Source organism: Grammomys surdaster, unplaced genomic scaffold, assembly GCF_004785775.1.
Source record: "Grammomys surdaster isolate TR1022 unplaced genomic scaffold, NIH_TR_1.0 278, whole genome shotgun sequence".
Classification (NCBI taxonomy): Eukaryota; Metazoa; Chordata; class Mammalia; order Rodentia; family Muridae; genus Grammomys; species Grammomys surdaster.
Genome location: NW_021604719.1, coordinates 1347748 through 1368932, shown reverse-complemented (window position 1 = coordinate 1368932; position 21185 = coordinate 1347748). Strand labels below are relative to the sequence as shown.

Here is a 21185-nt window from a genome sequence, read left to right as displayed (position 1 = left end):
ATAAAATTGGTCTTGAGGAAAATGGCATTTCAGAGGTGCTGCATGGGGCTATCATTTCTAGAATAACTTTGTCACGGGCTCCAAATATATTGGAGCCTGTTTACTCACCTGTGTAAGGAAAAAGGGCTCCGGTTCTGCGTCACTTGTCCCTGCCAATAACTGAGCTCATGGCAATCATTTGTAAAGGGCAAAAGGGAGCAGACCCTGTCTCTTCATTTTCAGAACAAACAGCAATAACAACAAAGTCTGGAGGTTGTTGTTCAGTCAGGATGTGAAGGCTGTAGTTGTGGCTGGAGAGATGCTCAGTGGTTAATCACGTTGGCTGTTTCTCCAAAAGAGTCAGGTCTTATTTCCAGCACTTGTGTGATGGCACACAACTGTCTATAACTCCGATTCCAAGAGATCTGATGCCCTCTCTGACTTCTGTGGGCACCAGGCATGCACATGGCATATAGACATGCATTCTGGCAAAGCACCTATACATATAAAAATAGACTGTTAAGAATGTAAAGGCTGTACATCAATTCATCTCACCTTCATGGGAGCTCTAAGACATAAGTATTCATATTATTCCAGTTATGGAGACAAAGTATTCAAATAATTTATTCAAAATAGTAGATGACAAAGCAAAATTATAGTCTAGGTATGACAACCCCTAAGACATAGGTACTAACCAAAGCATAGTCCTGTCATACGGAGCTTAAGACATTTGTGAGTTGTGTGATCCATCTAGACTGGCAAGCAAAAAAATAGGCACCTACTAGCAACTTGCTGCCAAAAAAATTTTGTAATTCATCCTTTGTGTTAGAACTTGACCAGTGATCAGCAGTAGGGTCCTGTCCATAGAGCAAATTCAAAAGAATTACTGAGTCTATATTGCCAGGTCGAACTATTTGGTACTCAAAGCTGGGACAAGCTGATGGAATATACAGGTGGTACGAAGCATGCTTTGCAGTTCAAGGAGTAGAACAGGAATCATGGCTCTTTTATAATACTAGTAAAAGCAAAGCATAGATATCTGGACAGTGCATAGAGAGCCAGGAGCTTTGTGGTTTTCACGCCAGTAGAGTACTCAAGTCACTTGTCCTAACAATGATGTGCATCTGCATACTCTCTCAGAGGGCCTCCAGAACCACAAAGACTTGCAGTTTGACCAGTGGAAAGTTGTCCAAGCTTTTGACAATAGGTATTCCATGAGGTTTTTTTTTTGTTTTTGTTTTGCACATCTATTAGGGGATAAAAATATCTTCTGCATAAATCTCTTACATTGCAAATCTATTTGATTTTAACAAGTTGAGAGTTTTGTCCTGTAAATATAAATGTGTTAGTTTTAACGTGGACTAATAGTTGTCTAAATTTGCTTGTGATTAAAAACTCTAGCATTCCAGTTTGAGTCAAACCCTTTAGCTATGGCACCTCTCTCTAGAAAGAATTCCTTTTTTAAGATACTTAGGCTGAGCTGAGAGTGTTCCCTGACATTTTCCTCTTTCTAACAAGTGTTCATTAAATGTATCTTTTCCAATTATTTCTTATTCTCCTCTTCCCTTTTAATCATTGACTGGGCTGTATCAAAGACAGCTATGATATAATTGTGATGTATAAATTTTAGAGACCATTAGACATTTTTGCTTGGATGTCCCAAAATGAAAACAATGTAAATTCTTGTCCTTAGCTAATCTCGCTCCATCTGCTTGGGTCAGTAGAATGATCTTATTGTAGAATGATCTTATCAAAAATCACTCAGGCTCTAACACTTATGCCTTCTCAGTCCTCTCTCCTCTCTCCTCTCTCCTCTCTCCCTCCCTCCCTCCCTCCCTCCCTCCCCCCCTCCCTCCCCCTCTTCTCCCTCTCCCCCTCTCTCTCTCTCTCTCTCTCTCTCTCTCTCTCTCTCTCTCTCTCTCTCTCCATGGACTCAGAGAGCACCCCATCCAACAGACATTGGCCCCCAAGTGCTTTTCAGCTAGTAACTTTTTCTGACAACATTATAGGCATTTGGAGGATTTTTCATTGACAGTGGCTTCACAGTGCCCCTGAGCTAACCTAACTCTGTCATTTATGCATGTATTAAACATTTCAATGTATTTCCTAGTGGTAGGTTCCATTTGCTAGATATCTACCTAATTCACCATGAATGCTGCCTTACTGTGTAGATGTAGACAATGGCAATTACCATAAAGAAAAATATGCTGAAACCTGTTAAATGGCTGTAACAAAGGCATTCGAGTCCCCAGAGGCCATGGAAATCACAGGCTAGGACTTACCACTCTCCTCCATATGTCAGTCCTTGTTTTTATCAGCTTTTTTCAAAGTAATTTCTTGCTTAAGGACATCCATAGTCTCCCTTTCCAAATAGACCTTGTGTAGGTTTCTGGAGGTCTTTCATTAGCTGGTTATCCCTCCCTTAAGATGTGACTTGAGGCCACCTCATGAATTCTTTCAATTGCAAAGCCTACTGTCACTCACTTATCCATAGTTTCCTTTTTCCAAGCTTTCTATTGCTTAATTTTCCACCAAAGGTGGCATTTGAACATTCTTGTTTTTTCCAGTCCCTATTAAAGGCCCACCTTTTGTAGAAGCTTCTGTCAGGTAAGCAAATTGGACAGAACACTATTTTAGAAACGTACATTTAAAACCTTTCTTTATAATCATTAAAAGCCATGTATTGAGGGCCAGCTGTATAGCAGCTGCTTTGCATGTAGCGGTTACTGAAGTCATCTGATCTGTCATACAGCTGGAAAAGGACAAAGTCGTAGCATGAATGAACCATGGCATGGACCATCTCTAACAGGGCCACTGAGTCCCGTGAAGAAGCTTAGATAATGTGCATTGATGTTTGTGTGAATCAGAAAGAAGAATTAAGCATGTTAGGCCAGGTAGTGAGATGACAGCTCTGAGGATACATGACAACCAAGGTACCAGCCACAGAAAGGTCTCAGAAAAAATGTCTCAGAAAAAGGAGCAAGCACTAAGGTCCCAATGTCAATTCAAGAGCTACAGAAGATGTCAACATAGCTGGCAGGTACAGAGTCAGGAAAAGAGGTGAGGCTGGAGAACAAGAAGGGTGTGGGCCTTGTAAGAATCCAGGTCTTACTTTTAAGACAACTCAGCTAACTTTTCCTTCCTTCATCTTTTAGACTCTGAATTGCTGTGGTCTTTCTAACCCTTTTACCCCTATATCACTGAGAATGGAACTGGGGGACTTGTGCATGCTGGGCAGGTACTATGCTACACCCAGCCTGATCATTTCACATTTCAAGTTCTTACTAGCTATATTAGTTGGTGTAGGAAGGACAGATCTGGATGTGATGTAGGATAGACCAAATAAGAGGCAGGAAGAAATAATATTCTGTCATCAGCCACAATAAGGGACAATGGTGAGCTCATACACCATGTTCATGATAGTGAGTGAGGGGTGAGAGAGGGGGGAGGGAGAAGGAATGTAGAGAGAGGGAGAAGGGAGAATCTGAGACTCTAGGGTCTCAGATTCGTCTTGGTTGGATGACAAGTGTCTAGGAAAGAGAAAAAAACTTTCAACATGTGATGAAAAATAATATATCTACCATATGATGAGTTGGTCTTATGTATAGACTCCAGCCCTAGGAATTAAGGATCAGTGAAAACATTTTACATCTTTGACATGTCTCACCTCTGCTACTTAATTTTCTTATTCTCAGTTTTACATTCCTTCTGGTTGAAGGACATCAGTTTTTTGAGACCAGGAATTAGTTGATGCCTTAGCTGTATTCTCCAGTACATGTGACACAGTCATAGACATGTCAGAAAATGGTCAGCAGGCACAGAGTTGATGGCTGAATAAGCATTTCGGTAATCTCATAGGTGCATAGTTTTCTGAATCAGTTATTTATATCTGCATACAGATACAGGCCAAGGAATTGTGTGCATATTCAGAAGGCCAAGGAATTATGGCACATTTATTGTTTTGTTGTATAGCATTAGCGCATGTACAGCACCACTGAAGTACACACAAGCGTACACATCATGTATGTAAGTACTACTGTTATTTCAGGCTTACTTGAAATCTCCATCATTCATCGACATTGACATCTCAAGATGATAGCTAGAGCATGTATCTCACCTCCTTTCTTTATCGGTGGTATTTGTCAATCTGACACTCCTAAAACAGATCATTCTTAATTCTTTGGGGTAGAAGGATGTCTCCTGCAGTGTAGGATATTGAACAGTTCTTCTGACTAAGACCCAGCAGATGCCATTGCCATACACCCTCAATTATGACAATAAAAATATTTACAGAATTAAGTCTGGCAATAGGTACACATATTTCCTACCATATTAAAATATGAAATGATCATTATTAGAAAATAAGCATACCAACTAATTTGAAAATTTCTAAGGCATTACTAAATGCCCTTCTCCAGCAGAGGGTGAAAATCACCTCCAGGAGAGACCTACTTTTTAGAGAGGAGACTCGATTTCCAAGTTGAAATATTTTTCTTCCGTCTTCCCTTTTCGTGTTCCAAAATTGCCTTACAAACTCTTCTGTATATGTTATCATACTAGTAGACTTCTAAGTGAAGGACCAGTTCACTCTTTTAGTTCCTGCAAACAGTGGCCATTAAATAACAAGATTACTAAAAATACCAATCCACATGGGTACCAAAAGCCTAAAGCTTGCCAAGAGGACTTGTGAAGACTTACCTTATCCCTGAACAGTTGTCTATGTAATGCCCTTATCCAAGCTGTGTTGTTCCAGTATGGGGGATGTGGTTACATGGGCTTTTGTGAATTCCTGGTTGCTGTGCTATTTCATTACCAAGGCTTCATCTCCAACTTATTGGCTTACTTCTGAGAAGTTGGGTTAAAGCATACTCTCTCCTGGCATTTGTGAATTGGTAAATCATGTTGTATAAGGAAAGTCCAACTCCAAGGAGTGCTGAGATCTGCTATTGCACAGCCAGCTTTAGCCATTTTTACTGTACAAATAAGCAACCAGAATATCAATCAATCCAAAGGATTGGAAGAGTAGTCACCTCATGCTCCCTAGTTCTGGGACAATATTGCTGTCTTTGCAAGGATGTAGCATTCAATATCTCTTATAAGTTCACAATCCCCCAGGGACAAAAGCAACCTTAACAAGCCCAGTGGCAGTATGGTAGAATACACATCTCTCACCTGGGCTAGGCCTCTGCATGGGGTAAGAGAGGGCTAAGATGTTAGTAGCCTGTTACTGTAACAAGATTCCCAAGAAAATCAATTAAAGATAAGCTCATTCATGCTCATGCTTGCTGAAGTTTCTGTCCATGGTCACAGTTGGCTCCTTGTTTTGAGACAGCAGGGAGCAAGGAATGCAGTTCATCATGGAAGTAGCATAAGTTGGAACAAAGTGGCTCACCCTGTGGCAGCTAGAAAGTAAAAAGAAGAAAGTGATCAAGGTCTCAATACCCTATTTAAGGGAATGCCCAATGCCCTGATGCCTTGCACAGAATCCTACCTTGTTAAAGGGTCTCCAGCTCCCATCAGACACACAGGCTGAAAACCAAGCCTGTAGTATGTGATGCTTGGGAAGTCATGTAAGATCTAAACCAAAACAGTCAGAAAATATTCTGTTCAAAAGTATTGTCCATGACAATAATATTCCACCACTAGTCTGGATCAGCTTTGGATCATGCAGAAACCCTGTAGATAAAGAAAAGTATTCTCTGTGCTATTTCCATTCACTGGGACCTAATACAAATCTCTTCATAGAAAGCGATATGTTTTGTTTGGTGAACAATTTTCTCTACATCCTAACATCTAGTTTTTTTCCCCATTTTATTCAGAGAATCCGTGACCTAGAAGATAAAACAGACATCCAAAAGCGGCAGATAAAGGACCTAGAAGAAAAGGTATTCCTATCAATTCATACCAATATCTCCTTTGTTTAATCGTAGCATGGTGCTGATCTTGCCCCTGCATTTTCCCTTTCCTCTTGCTTACTGTATCTGGAACAGGCAGACATATGCACAGGGAGAGCAGTGCCCATCATTAGTCAAACACCAGGATTTTGGGCAAGGTTGTCCCATCAGCAGCCTTAGGATTTTTGCTAGGTGTGATTTTGATTCCCTTCTCTACCTTCCTCATCTTAATTTCCAATCCTTTTAAAGCTTTCTCTAATTTGCTTTTTCTCTCAAAGGTATTTTAGTACCTTAAAAAAAATCCCATTATTTATAAAAATCCCTTTCATCCCTGGGCTTCAACAACTAGTTCAGAAACCTAGACTGACAGAGATAAGTGTGCTTGCCATTTTCTTCAGTAGTTGGAAAGAGAAATTTCTTAAAGGGAGTCTATGCTTGGGGAAAATAAGTAATGGTACTCTAAAGAGAGCTCTTGGAAAGATTGTGTGTTGACTTAAGAGAAATGGCTCAGTCTTGCACAAAGACCTGTCCTGCCTGACAGGCTGGGAGCATTCTACTTGTTATGCAGAAAGAGTAGAGAAGGTCTCTCCTATGTACCTGACTGGAAGTAACTACCCAAACCCCTGGAATTGAAATGAGTTATTTGGTAGCAACTTCCATGGGATTCAAGAAGACAGTAGCAAACAGTCTGCCATTCCTGAGACTATGAGGAGAACTGAGTTACTCAAAAAAGGACGTGAGTTCATATATGTAAGGTCACAGAGGTCAGTGGGGTCTGGAAGTTGTATCACCTCCAAGGAGAGAATTACTCCAGAAGCAGAGTAATTCTATTAGGGTTGCCACTTCATCTCCTATCTAAATAGATCCTGTGGAAACTTGGGAAGAAGAGGAATTAAGAAGACTCTATCAGCTGTCAGAATTTAATGAGAATGTCACGTATTCATTTTGTTCCATAATATTTATAGACTTGAACTTCCTAGACATTTATGATAATGAAGCAATGCAGCAATCGGTGCTGAATATTGTCTTAAGGTAATGAACTGAGCTCCTTAAATGACAAGCCAGGTGACTCTTGAGAGGGGTAGAATGGGAGAGAAGGTTCACAGCCAGTGTTCTGCTCCCTCGGCCTCACTCCCTCTTTCCATGCAGCTTAAATCAGCTAAGAGTCCTTTGCATGAGCACACTTTTAAAGCCTATGCAGATTGCACACAGTGTCCTTGCCAGGCTGGGGTGGCTCATTTCCATGCATACAGTTGGTGAGAATCAGAAGTTATCAACAAACCAAGCAAAACATCCTTAACTGCGCACAGCAGTTCAGTGCCCAGTGTACTTCCTTTGTTGCTATTTCCATTGTTTCATATGATGATTTCATGAGGGAGACACAGCAGATGTTATGACCCTTTTTATTTATGTAATAAGCAATGCATCAAAAAAAGGAAACATCTTGCCCAAGATTGTATAACCAGTCTACAGAAAATCAAGAGGAAATGCCAGTGTGACCAAAACTCTAGGTCCCGCTGCACTGCAACGACTAAGATTATTGTAACAGACTGAGCCATCTCTCCATGCTCAGCTCAACCTTCTCCTTGAAGGAATGGTGCGAAGCCTCCCATTTTCTCTCATTCTCTAGTCTTCTTGTTATGTGTGTATTTTCAAGGAATACTTTTTAAAAGCTAGGTTTGGGCCTTTAATATCAGCACTCAAGAGGTAGAGGCAGGAACTCTGTGAGTTCAAGGCCAGCCTAGTCTATAAACTGAATTCCAGGACAGTCAGGTCAGTTACATAAATAATCTCTGTCTCAAAACCCAAACCCAAAATAAACAAACAAACAAAAACATAAAGGAAATACCTTTTAAAAAGACAAAGTTTCATTTACTAGAACAAGTCATGAACTTATAAATCCAAAATACCAAAATATTAACATAATTTATAGATAATATATGTAAATAGAAAAATAAATAAAAAGTCATCAACTCATAGCTTTCAGCATATTATTTTTATAATTTAGTTGTAATAATGCTACAAAAATATTATAAGGAGCGGCAATGACAGAATTATGTAAATAGCCATTCCGGTTCCTATTCCAACATGCTGTATTCATAGAACATTCCTAGCATGGCGTAATGGACATGAAGACTACCAAGGGAATCCACATTTGAAAACACACCTGGCCTGTGACAATTCATAATTAATACACAGTTGATTTTATCCTAGAACTTCATAAGCATAAATCTATTCATCTGATTTTCTGTTCTCTAATGAAGGATTTTGATAAGGAGATAAAATTAGACTATTTATAAGTCACATACACAGAGGTCTATCTAAAAACGAGGACAGCTGGTATATCACGCTTTCATTATCTAAAATACCTATTGATTTAGAAGTACCTTCCATACCAGTAGGAGGACCATACATTCAAAGTTGCATAGAATATGCTAAATTATACTTTTTATTGCTGTTTAATTCCTAATAGTGTCCCATCTTCTCAGCTGTATTCTACTCACGGTGCTCCATCACAAGACTCCTTAATATTCTTCCTGCTGGGTCTTGGTCTTAAAATCTGTCACATTAATGAGCTTAATAAGTTTATTAAGAGCTTAATAAGCATAGATCTCTGATTACATTTTGAAGTACCCTCCTATCCCTGAAAAAAGAGAGATAATGTTCACAGTAAAGTGCAACTCACCATATCTGGCTCCATGTACCCAAGAATGTATGAAGTTAGACTACAGACTTAACACTCTGTGCTTAATTTTTAATCATCTATAAAATTTGCAGCCAAATGCCAAGAGCAATTGCCTGTGAGACTCCCTTGCCATTAACTCTAAATGTATGTATCTGTGTTAGAGGCATGGCTCTGGCAACAGATGACTGATTGTGTGGTGTTTTGAAATGAGGTAATGTGGAAAAGCTGAGTTTTTGTGCTACTTAGATGGCTGAGGCAAGTTCAGATTTACATAATCTCCTTCTTTTTCCTCTGCAGTTTCTGTTTCTATTCTTGTTCTTCTCTCTTGCCTTCATTCTATGGCCTTGATGTCAAGGTGCCTCTTAAAGGTAAGATTCCATTTATCCCAACGATTTGGCTCTAGGAAGTGGTCGATAAGGATGATGTTATAAGTTGTTATTGTAGCGTGTTTTTTCCCCAAAACTAAATGATTCAATCAGAAAATGGGAAATGGGTCCAATTCAGGTTGGCTATTTTTAAAACTTAAAGTCCTATAGTGTAAAATGGAATTGTTCGCTAATCTTATTACCCTGAGAAATGGCAGTGTCTATGAACCTTAGTGTTCTCATTGTGGCTGTCCATCATGTAGAAGGTGTGTCTCTATCCACCAACTGAAAAAAAAAAATCACCATCTTTTTAGTATTTCTTCAGCTAGAAAATACTGGTTCCATGCTAGTCATTACCACTATTGCAACCCTGTCTTAATCTTTCCTCATCGGAAGTCAGGAAAGCAGGATATTAAGTGAACTTGGATCTTGTTTTGAAACAAGATACTTTACAACACATCAATTCAAGGGGGTGAAATGAAATCTTAAGATGGGCACTACCAATTCCCTGTCTGGTGAGCACGTACATCAGCGAGTCTATCTCATGGTTCTCACTGCTGAAAATAACAGCTATGGAAGCCTTATCATGTGCTTCCTGAGTGAGACCACTTGAACTGATAGAGTTGACAGAAGGTGGGAATGAAAGAGAGCAGAGATTGGTCTGCATTTCATAGCAAGGCAGGTGGTTCTGGTATCCAGTCAGCAATGGAAACCTCAAATCTCAAAACTACTGTGTACAAAGGGGGTTCCCCTGACATTCTAAATATACTCTCTATGGATCACTTTTGACTATGATTATCTCATGAAGTTACACTAACCAGAGTTCCTTTCTAGGCTTCATATTAGTTGTTGGGCTTTTTTCCTAACAAGCAGAAAAAAAAAAGAAGAGACACACTCTCCCTCCCTGTGAACATTAACTTTATTTCCCCCTGCAAAACAAAGGAGTAAGAAGGCTTTAGCATGACCTCACTTTAGGAGAGTCAAAGAAAACAGCTCAGAAAGTTTACACCCTTTGATTATCACCCTTCTGCCTTTATTTCTTCTTCCAAAAGATTTTCCTTATAGTCTGAAACTATTCATTTTCCGACAATAATTTTGCCAGACACTGAGAAGACTAAGCCTGGTAAAGGGAGGGCGAACATAGCATGTAAAAGAAGAAGGTTATAGTAAGGCAGTAATGGGGCCACAGTGTCTGCAAACAGTTCCTCCTCAAAATAAGCAGAGTAGATACAATAAATAAAGAGCCAGTGCTGCATAGAAACTTAGGAAAGACAAATGGACAAATACCAGTTGGAGAAAAGGGACCTCCAGTGTCACTCGCACTCACACTGTCACATACTGGGAGTTAGTCAGCGACAAGTACTTTCAATCCTCATCAAACTCTCTACAAGGTAAATATGGCTTTTATTCCTGTTTTATGATCAGAAGAGTGGCATCGGGTGACTTTCTGCTAACACGCAGCTGTATTTGGCAGAGTAGAATCTGCACTCACATGCTTCACTCCCCAGGCAGTTTTAACCAGCAAAAGCAGGACATCTCTACTTCATCCTGAAGGACCTGCACTTTCATTCACACAGGCGCAGCATCTTTTGCTGTCTTGCGCATCACGCAGCCATTGGCTTGAGAAATCCTTCTGTGTCATCTCCACAGTTTTTGCTAGCTTTGGAAGTTTCTCAAGAATGGTCAAGATTGGATATGTACTTCAAAAAGGCATACAACTGACTAATGTGAAAGTGCAATGGCAAATGAATGGGATAATAAATCTAGTCAGTATAAAACGAATACAGAGAAAGTGAGAGTGGTTTACAGTTATAGCTGAGAATTACAGAAGTCAGTTATAGCGTGAACTCTGCCACTGAACATAAGTTTGACAGCAGACAATATATTTAGTCTACATGAGTCTTTAAGTATTTTCCTTCAGTATGGTGATGTGTTGAGAGAATTAAGTCGTGCACGCATGAAAAATACTTATCAAATTGCCTGCAAAATAGATAATTCACAGTTCTTAGCTATTACTACTTTTAAAGTTAGTTATTACATTTGTTGACTTTCTAATACAAATAATGAAAGTATAACTTTCAGTATTTCCAAGCAGATCATAGCCTAAATCCAAACAAAGTTACTTCTTTTCAAAAAATAATCCTATCTTAATTAATTTATGGAAATATAACACTACTAAAAACTGAACTACGTTATCTGTGTCTACAAAGCATCTATATAAAGACAGAAAGAAGATAGAAAAGTGATCAGATTGTTCATAGGTAGTAAAAGCACACTAAAGATGATTTTGTATATATGGAGTCAAAATGTATTCTGTTCATAAACATTAACTTAGACTTGAAGATATGTACTGTTTAAAGCAAAGTGAATAAACATGAATCATGCATGTTTTCTTTGAGCAGAACTATAAGTGATCCCTGATAGTTTTTTAAAAGTATCATTGTTGCATATATATAAAACCCTGGTTTCAGTCTCTCGCTCCAGCCAAAAAGGGGTATGAGGGGGTTCAGAGCCATATTTTAATACTAATAACAGCACTGTAAAGTAAATTCTATTATCTTGTTGCACCTTATTATTTTTTATCTCCATCCCATTTAAAACAAACAAACTAAAAACTTCCCAAGACTGAGTGATTTATAAATATTAATGAGTTATTTTTCACAACATGGAGGTTAAAAAGTTTTCATCCAAGCACTGGCATGAAGTCTTGTTTCTGCTTTAAAAATGACAGATGTTCTGTAAGAGAGAGTATGTCTCCATACAAGAGAGGAACTAGAAAGCCAAAAAGGACCTACTTCATTCCCTCAGGCATTTATGGGAAAATCATCCAGCCCATGAAGATATTGCCTCCTTTGTCAGTAGAAAAGTCAAGGAAACCTCTACCCTCTGGCTTCAATCAGTTTTCATTCAGTATTGTATATTTCTGCACTCAAACTCCCACGGATCAATTACTTAACAACCCTCAATGCTTTTTTCTTTTTCAGAAAAATAGAGATAACGATGGCTATCCTTTGTTAAATATCACATGAATTTATTGTATGATAAATTGCATTTGAGCTGAGGAAATGGAAAGTTTGAGAGTTGTCCCTAGATTTCCAAATAGTGTGACTGGTAAAGTGATGGTGCTTTTAGGATATACAGCCTTTGGCAGATGCTACCTGCTGGAAGAGAGGCAGTTTGCTTTGAGGGTGTGGTCCAGGGGAGGTCAATCATGCTGCACTGGAAAACTGCTATCCAAGAGCAGAGCAAACTGGACTCAGTGGGTTTAAAAATAAAACACTTGAGAACAAAAGTTGTTGAGGTAGGAATAGGATTTGAAGGATGAAAGTGAATATTGTCAAAATATGTTATGTGAAAGTCTTTAAGAATCAATAAAAATATTGTTTAAAGATACTAAAGTCACAAATCAGACATGACATACTCTTGGTTCATAGCCTAATGGCATGTGGGGTTTTAAAATGGTAGCTGCAACTAGTGTGCTTCATGAAGGTACACTCAGCATTTGTAAGTACTTGATCAGAAGAATCTCCGTGACCCACGTTGTGATTTTGGATAACCGAAATCATTCAGTTTTAATGCAGCTGGCCTCACAGTAGCACTAACAATTTCCTTTAAAGATACCTCTTAATGTGTAGAACTGTAAAAGCCTAGGAAATTATCTATAAACTAGCTGGTTTTACAACTAACATGTATTAACTACACCTACAAGTGTTATCTGGCTAACTGTGATAGGCAGAACTGATAGGCTACTATATGGTAGTTCTAGTCTCAGCCAATCTGAGAACCAACCTTCTCCAGTGCTTTACTTGTTCTGGCTCCCATCAGTGGAGCTACAGCCAGCAGCCTCTTGCTGAGTCACCTTTTTTTGAAGCATAAGCAGAGATAATGAGCCTTCAGAACCCATTTGCACTCTACCATTTCTCTACATTCTCTCCTCTAAAAACTAAGGGAAGAGGAAAAATTATGTATACAGAAGGCAGGTCTCCTCCAGTGTACACATCACCAATTTCTTTGGTGATGCCTCTTGGTAACACCCCCTCCCCTCAGTGTATTCATCATGTGGACTCCTTCCATTTTGATGAGGCAAAGTCTCTCTCTGTCTATCCATCTCTCTCTCTCTCTCTCTCTCTCTCTCTCTCTCTCTCTCTCCCTCTCCTCTCCTCTCCTCTCCTCTCCTCTCCTCTCCTCTCCTCTCCTCTCCTCTCCTCTCCTCTCCTCTCCTCTCCTCTCTCTTCTCTCCTGCTGCTGCTGCTGCTGTTATTCTATGTACTCTAGACTAGACGATCTGTGAGATTCCAGATAAATTTGTCTTCATGTCTCATATCATAATAGTAGTGCTGGGGTTACATATGTAAGCCACAACATTCAGCCTCTTTTTGATGGGATTTGAGGATCCTAACTTAGCTCATCAGATTTATGCAGCAAGTACTTTTACCCACCCACTTGTCTTCTGTTCCCTTCCTCTCCCATCATAATCTCACCCCTCATTCATTGTACATCTTCCCTGTAGTGTACTCCGTGACTTTCCATCTCCATCCTAATCTAACCATGACGTTACAACAAACTGTCCCCGCAGAACACATTACAAATATGTCTAACTTGCACTTGCAGCAGGAATATTTTCTGCTTAATATGCTTCTATGTGGTGATTTGAAAACATGGTTAAGATACATGAAATACCTCTTTTTCTATCAATTTAGATCTTGGTTGACATTTCTAGGGCAATAGCATAGTCTTTCTATTGAAATAGTATCTTCATTTTTTTTATTTAGATAAAAAAATTGCTGCTTAGAGAAGGTGAATAACTTGATACTACAACAAACAAAGAAAAGATTTTCTCCATCTGTGTCATTAAGTAAAGCACAGCAGCCTGTTCTCTTTTGACTTCTCTGGCTTTCAGTGGAAGACAGAACATTATAAAGGAAAGTTATATTCAAGTGGAAATACAAACAGCAGTCCTTAATTAGGAACAGAGGAAAGCCCCATGGCCACAGCTCAGTTTCAGGGACATTTCAGCCAACAAAGAAGTCTTCCTGTAGAATCCTCAGGCAGTTCGCCTAGGGTGAAGAAAGACGCCAGCTGCTATAACTATAGAATAGAAAGTGTGACTTTAAAAGTAGGTCATAAAAAGCTGTAGGTGAAGTAGCTTTTAAAACAATGTCTGGCAATAATGATATATTAGAGTACTTTCTATGAAAGCTGTTGATTTCTTTATATGTGTCTTATTTCAATAAACTCCTAGAGTAAATAATTGTTCTTCCTCTCTTAAACTAACTAAGTCTCGAGATATTACATGATTTCCAAAAAATATTCAGCTCAAAGAACACAGACAAGAATAAAAAATGTTTTTGCCTTTTTATTAAAGTTTATTTGGGGGTTTGGTTTGGCTCTGCTGCCAGATATTAAACAAAACCTGCCTTGTGTAAGAGTTGAATTTTTTTCTGATTAGCTGTTAATACAAATGATGGCTGATAAATTCTTTTCCTCTATCTTATAGAAAAATCAAGAACTTGGATCATATCCCCAGAAGGCAAATGCTTTTAAACCTTCAAAGATGGCAAAATTGTTTACACCAATGTAAGGGAAATCAAAAGCTAAGAATTACCCTGTAGCCAAGACTATGTGCTTTAAAGCCATTATTCAAGGTTTCTTACTTGACAGTTTATAATGACCCTGTTGAAAAAAATCTACATTATATGCTGCATTTAATGAAACTTGTGTATGTCAAAGCAGAAGAAGAGAACTATAAACATATATTATGTGAAGGAAAATTTCAGCAGTGGAACCAGTTTCAGCAGATCAAGAGAAGATGTGTCTTGGGCATGGAACCAAAGTTACAAAGAAACATTCAACTCCTGCTGTGCAGGGGGGTCATTTTAATGTAACACCACACCCCATGGAAACACTATTCCTGAAAATAAACATGATTTTAAAAAAACAAAACAAACAAAAGTAAAAAAAAAAAAAACCAACCCAAGGGTGGGCGGGTAATGAAGCAGGAGGAATAATACCTATGAGGAACTATTTACAATAAAATGTTTCCTTTGAAAAGTCTGGTTTCTTACTACAGGGATTTGCTTTTCTGTCTTTATGATTGTTTTAAACTCAGGAACAGAGACATCTATGATGAGGAGGGAAGAAAAATACTCTCCATTTTGTTTCTTCAAAAGGTGGAGTTGGGGATGAGAAGTGGATCCCAGTTACCCTACAAGCAACTGAGCCAAGGGACTCTGAGGAGTATAACATGGAATGGAAATGGAAATGAATACTTCCTAGTATTACATACCTGCATTTCTCCACCATGGATGGACTGGTCTCATCCATATTGAAAATGGTGAAGATTATACTCAGAAGTCACAAACTCCCCAATTTAGCTCTGTCTAAAACATCAAGATCTATAGGGATCTAGGGCCAGAGAGCAACTCTGCATCCTCCAGATTCAAGTTAAAATTGCCTACAGATGAATATGCTATCCAACTTGTATGAAAACCCCACAGGAATGACGATAAGCTGACTACTGAATGTGGGGTTTGCCAGAGAGCTGTGGATATTGAATATCCTGTTATACCCAGAGCAATCTGAACTCTTGTCACTTAGAACAGTAGCGTTATTTTCTGAGATAGCTGTCCGAAACAAGATGGCTCTACTTTTTTATAGACAATACTGACAAGGTGGTTCTCTACCACAGGCAGATAGACAACTGATCCTTTCTTAAGTCACGTATTACAGAGTCTTGGTTTCAGCAATGACAGTAAATATATGCTCCTGAAAAGCTGATTTTCACCTCCTTGACTGTAGATAACAGGGCAACCTCAATTTTTCAAATATTCAATGTTTTCTTTTCGGGGTTAGAATTCCCATGCATAGAGAATGTGTGTAGGGAGCCAGAAACTCTTTCTATGAAATGCTACACAAATAGTTCCATATGTGAATTGAGTATATACTCCTTCAGTTTTAACACTGGCATTTTCAAAGCCAGAACAACTGAATAATCTTCAAGATAAAACATAATCCTGGGGTCTCACATTTTTGTCCTTGTATTTAATGCTGACCCAACTGTTTGGCCCAGTCACTGAACCTCTCTGTGCCTCAGTTTCCTCATCTGCAAAATGGGGGTTAAATGTTTTGATTTTTTTCATAAGGTTTTGTTTGCAATTCTGGAACAAGAGGTGCTTAAGGTAGCACAAAGTGCTTTGTAACTGTTATAAATGCTGTATTATTTGACTTCCCTGTATAGTGAAATAGTTCCTGAGTTTGATTCAAACAGCGTAGCATTACCGAAGCTTCCACATCAAGCTACCTAGGACATTATTAGCAATAAATTGTAAGATTCAAAAACCACAATGTTGAATCATCTATAGGAAATAGACTGACTCATACTATGAGAAAGACAGAGAGTATGTGATTTCAGTGCTAAGCGCTTCCCGTGCTCTCCTGATTGCATAACATGCCATCAATCGAAACCCGCCATCATCACTGGAAAGTCAACCACGCAAACATGGACTGGCAGGAACAGAAAGCAACAAAGAAAGCCGATTTTTTTTTTCAAAGAATATCAGACGATGTGTCCTAATGCAAACATTTAAAAAGTCAGAACTATCCTAATGGATTCTTTGTGCAACTAAGGTAAGTCCCAGATCCAAGCAGTGAGCAGGTTCGTTGTGCAGTTGATATGAAACAGGGTACATCTACACCGGCCCCCCAGGTAGCTCAGTCCTGTATAGGAGTACAGCATGGCTTGTTAACCTCTTGAATTATACTTCACCTACTATTATGGGGCCCACTGAGGAAATGCATACTTCATCTGCTCCATACATGCCTTCCTCCTCTTCGTTTGCTTTCCTTATCAAAAACCTGGTGGGTAAATTTTTATATCAAATAATGTCTAAATTATTATGAATGTTAATAATATGCTGTGTGTTTCCCTGCTGTTAATCAAATTTTATAAAACCCATACTGAACTTTCTGAGAGCCACAGTTGCTTGAATGATCATCTCTGAAACTTTGACTGGGGGAGTGGGAGGATTTCTTTCTGTTTGATATCCAGAATATCTAGGAAATTGCTCTAGATCAAAAGCTAACTGGTGACATCTTTATCAGGTTTTGGCCATAGACCTCAGAATGAATGCTATAATATTTAGACTATGGAAGTTTAAATATTTTGATAGATTCCATATCTACAATGACAGCAGTATTGAGAAAAATTGGAGGTTTGCATTTTGTTTATCCATGGATCCATGAGAATGGATCCTACCTAAATGAATGCTTCCTTGCTATGATGTTCAGAATAGCCAAAAGAATGTACCATTAGTAATGGAAAGTCCTACTGTGGCATTGTTTCTCATTAAAAAAAAAAAAAACACCAGATAATTCCTACTCTGATCTTTTAATTTCAGTAGCTGTACTTTCCAGACACACTTGGCTAGAGATTTGGGGAGGGATTAGCACAATAAGAGTACATTTAACTACTTATTCTTAAACAAGTACTCATATCTTTGAAATCGACTGTAGTAGTTTGAAAGAAGTGAAAACCTGTTTAGCACTGCCAGGACAGTGAGATTTCCATAAAAGAAATGTACAGACTCTATATAATAACCACTCTACAGAACAGGGTCAGCAACATCACCATCTTGTTTTAAATGCCATCTAATTTTTATTTCAGTTGAAGAATTAGACTAGCACTGTCAGATCCTGCTTCACTTATGTCATATTAGCTAAATTGCTATGAAGAGAAAGGTTTTAACAATGAAAGGATACATTTTGTTATTTTTTTCTTCAATTCAGAAGTTCTTACAAAAGTATATAATTCCTCCCAGCTTATGAGGTATGGGTCATCATTGGGTTCAGAAAGGGTCTTCACTTGCCATAGAAGAGATAAAATTTGCCAAATCATTTGTGCCGTGATATTTTATTTCAAATTGTCGTTTTTGATTTTTTGTTTTGTTTTGATTTTTTTCTACTTGAAATAAATCTTGCTCAATTTTTTTCTGCCTATTTATTGTTAACTTTTTCTATGAACACATTACAAAATCTGTATGACCATAACTTAAATGGAATTGATAAACACGTTCTTTTAAAATGATGCTTATCATTCTAACTTGCCCGGATTTTCATAGAAACTGTAAGAAGAGCATCTGTTGGTTATGTGTTGATCTATAAATAACTAGATCATCTCTGTGATGTTACATCAAGATAGATGACCAGTATTAAAACAAATAGCTGTGTTCTTTTTATTTGTCAAAGAGTAGAATGGAATACACATTCTCTCTCTCTCTCTCTCTCTCTCTCTCTCTCTCTCTCTCTCTCACACACACACACACACACACACGTACACACACATGTACAGACACACACATACACTCAATCTCTCTCTCTCTCTCTCTCTCTCTCTCTCTCTCTCTCTCTCTCACACACACACACACACACACACACACACACACACACACCACTCTGTGTACCAGGATAAGATTTTTAGGATTCAGTTATATTGATTGTCAGTTACATTGCTTTTGCGGCACTTCCACTGCCCTCTCTCCCTCCTGCCTTTTATTTTCTTTTTATATTGGTGCTACAGGTTGAACCCAGGTTCCTAACCATTCTAGACAGCACAGGTGCCTGGGTATTCTAGACAGCACACAGCTGTATCCCCCCAGATCCCTGCCCTGGTAATTTAATAGATTTTAGAGATTGAATTTGATCTACTATATGGAAAAATACATAAATATGACTTTTGAAGTATCAGTAATGCAAGTAAATCTTAAATGACTGTTTATGTCATAAGCTAATGATTCCAGGATGGATGCAAGCCCCTTTTGTGCTTAGATGGGGAGAAGGACATAAGACAAAGATTTCCTTATTCCCAACTGCTTTATACTTTTCATACAGAATACACCTAGAAACTAGATTCCAGACGTATCTACAGGAGGACTTTCTGTGATGAAAGAATGGAGTTGGTACTTAGGATGCCACTTCAGAACTGAGCAGAGGGAGTTCTCATCGAATCCCTGATTTTATCAGTTGAGTTCCTCCTAAATAAATCTTTTATTGCTGTGAGAGTCTAACTTGAGTTCTTAATTTGAATTTTAGAAGAAATATGTAAATGGGGCAGTACAGGAAAATGGATTGAAATTTACTACATTCACTCTAGTGTGACAAACCCTTAATTGACTCAGTGAAGTGCTCTGGTTTTATTTTGCTATTTGTTTTTGTACTGAAATCTTTCTTACATACGGTACTACAGGGTGGCTGTGGTACAGACAAACAATGTTGAGTCCTCTTTGCCCACACAAATACTCCACAAACTCACTAAAGAGTGAATGATCCAATTTTCCAATCAGAAACAAATCTAGAACCCACTAGAAACTGCAGTCCTTTAAGTTTGACAGACACCTCAAAAATGTGCCTATTTCCCCTTTTAACTAAACCATCTCTCTTGAGTAAGGCAGATCAACATCCAAACACTTATAAATACAAGATGTACATATTCATGCACATGTATTCTGTACATAGTATGGTGGTGCAGGCATTAACAGATATGCACTTCAAACCTCGACAGAAGACTTGAAGAAGATGCTTTTCTGATGTTGCTAGGCAACTCAATTATGGTTAGCATATAGTGTCTACACTCACCCCTCCTTGGCTGTGTCTCTGCTCAGCTGACCCACCTTCCATCATTACAGCTATTTCCTGTTGCCTGTGAATTTTCCATGACCTTGTCCCCTAAGCCAGAAATTTTTGTTCCTAGAATCTCAAACAAACACCCAGCACCATTTACAGTATTAATATCAGTCAAAGGTCCTATGTTTTTATCAACTAAAATTGCATTTCCAGAAGATTTTGTGCATGATCTAACCTATAGTATCTAATTCTGTGGGGATTTAAGTTTAGAGGGAATATGTTTGAATCCACAATTTCTTATGTGTCTCCTGAGTTAGTATAGCCAGAGGGCTGGTTTCCAAAGCATTCCCACAATTACCTGCATTAGTTCAGGTCCTTCCTGTCTCAGCATGACTTGTAGGCTACTTCAGTGCTTATTAATAAGAGGCAGAACTTGATTGCAGCAGAGTGACTGTCCGAAGTTCACAGGACATGTATATGTACTGTATGTATCACCACAGAAACTGGAATCCATTTATTGTATGTAAAGTTTTATGAATGGTTATTTTATAATTTATGTATTTAATATAGCAATCAACAAACTCTGGTGTTTTAATTTCTATGAAAATAAAACAAACTGCATTTTTTAGAAAAATAAAACCTTTTACCTTGTGTTATTCATAAGATATTTTTTCTTTAAAAAATATCACTCAGCTCATAAACTTTTTATAAAAGGAGCATGATGCAAATCAAGACTGATAGTATAATTTTGTGAAATAAATTGAACATCAAGAATAAGAAACACATATATATCTTCTCTGAAAGCTCCAATGTATGCTGTGTCTACAACAGGCACACTCACAAGGAGACCAAGGCAGAGTTTACAATCATTGACAAAGAGCTGTAGTTATTTGGACGCCTCTTCTGGAGGATGATTGAGAGATGATGGTGCCAGATGTTTGCCACCCTCATTCTAGATCTTACAACCCTGCTCCTTGTTACTTATGGCTACTCTATGCATTGTAGAGACACCAGACATGGGGACTAAGCAAGGGTTCTCAACATGGTCACCACTATATGTCCTAGAACCTCTGGGTAAACTTCACAGAACTTGCAATCCGGTATGGAAAACCATGGCAGGTTTGAAGGGCTGGTCCCTGCTCAGGCCTTGAGTCAAATTCCTGCTTTAAATTTTACTCATGCTCTTTCCTGAACATGAATTCTCTCAGTTCCCTCTCACCTACATAGGCCTTACAGTTGAATATGTACCTTAGCCATCACCTTCTTTAAGAATTGAGTGGACATGTTTTCTAACATTTGTTGAGCTTAGATTCTTCATGGATACATAAAACCACACACATACACAAATGTATGTATTACATACATATTTGTGCATGCATTATATATACATATTATATACATATATAATATAGTATATAACAGTAGAAGGAAGACTAGGGAAGGAAAGGAGTGACAGGACAGGTTGGAATGGAGAGAAAGAAGATGGCAAAAGACAAGACGGGGATATGGTCAAAATTGTCTTTATGAAACTCAGCATTATGTACAATGACTATGCATCAGTAAGAACATTTAAAGAATATTAAATTGCATAGAACAGCCTGTACATGTTTCCTGTGCCCTAGTACACTTTCTCACTACTGGCTT

General features: G+C 38.4%; 1 protein-coding gene across 3 annotated transcripts in view; it reads left to right on the top strand.

The window, feature by feature from the left end:
- Jakmip2 (janus kinase and microtubule interacting protein 2) overlaps positions 1–14971 on the top strand; it is a 151880-nt gene extending 136909 nt beyond the window's left edge. For 2 of the 3 annotated variants that reach the window (XM_028777175.1, XM_028777172.1), the window contains 2 exons: positions 5799–5864; positions 8857–8907. In XM_028777175.1, the coding sequence (XP_028633008.1) occupies positions 5799–5864; positions 8857–8907 (117 nt within the window). Of the gene's footprint in view, positions 1–5798; positions 5865–8856; positions 8928–14421 lie in introns of those variants that run through there. The other variant, XM_028777173.1, reaches the window with a different exon arrangement.
- Positions 14972–21185: the final 6214 nt, after the last annotated feature.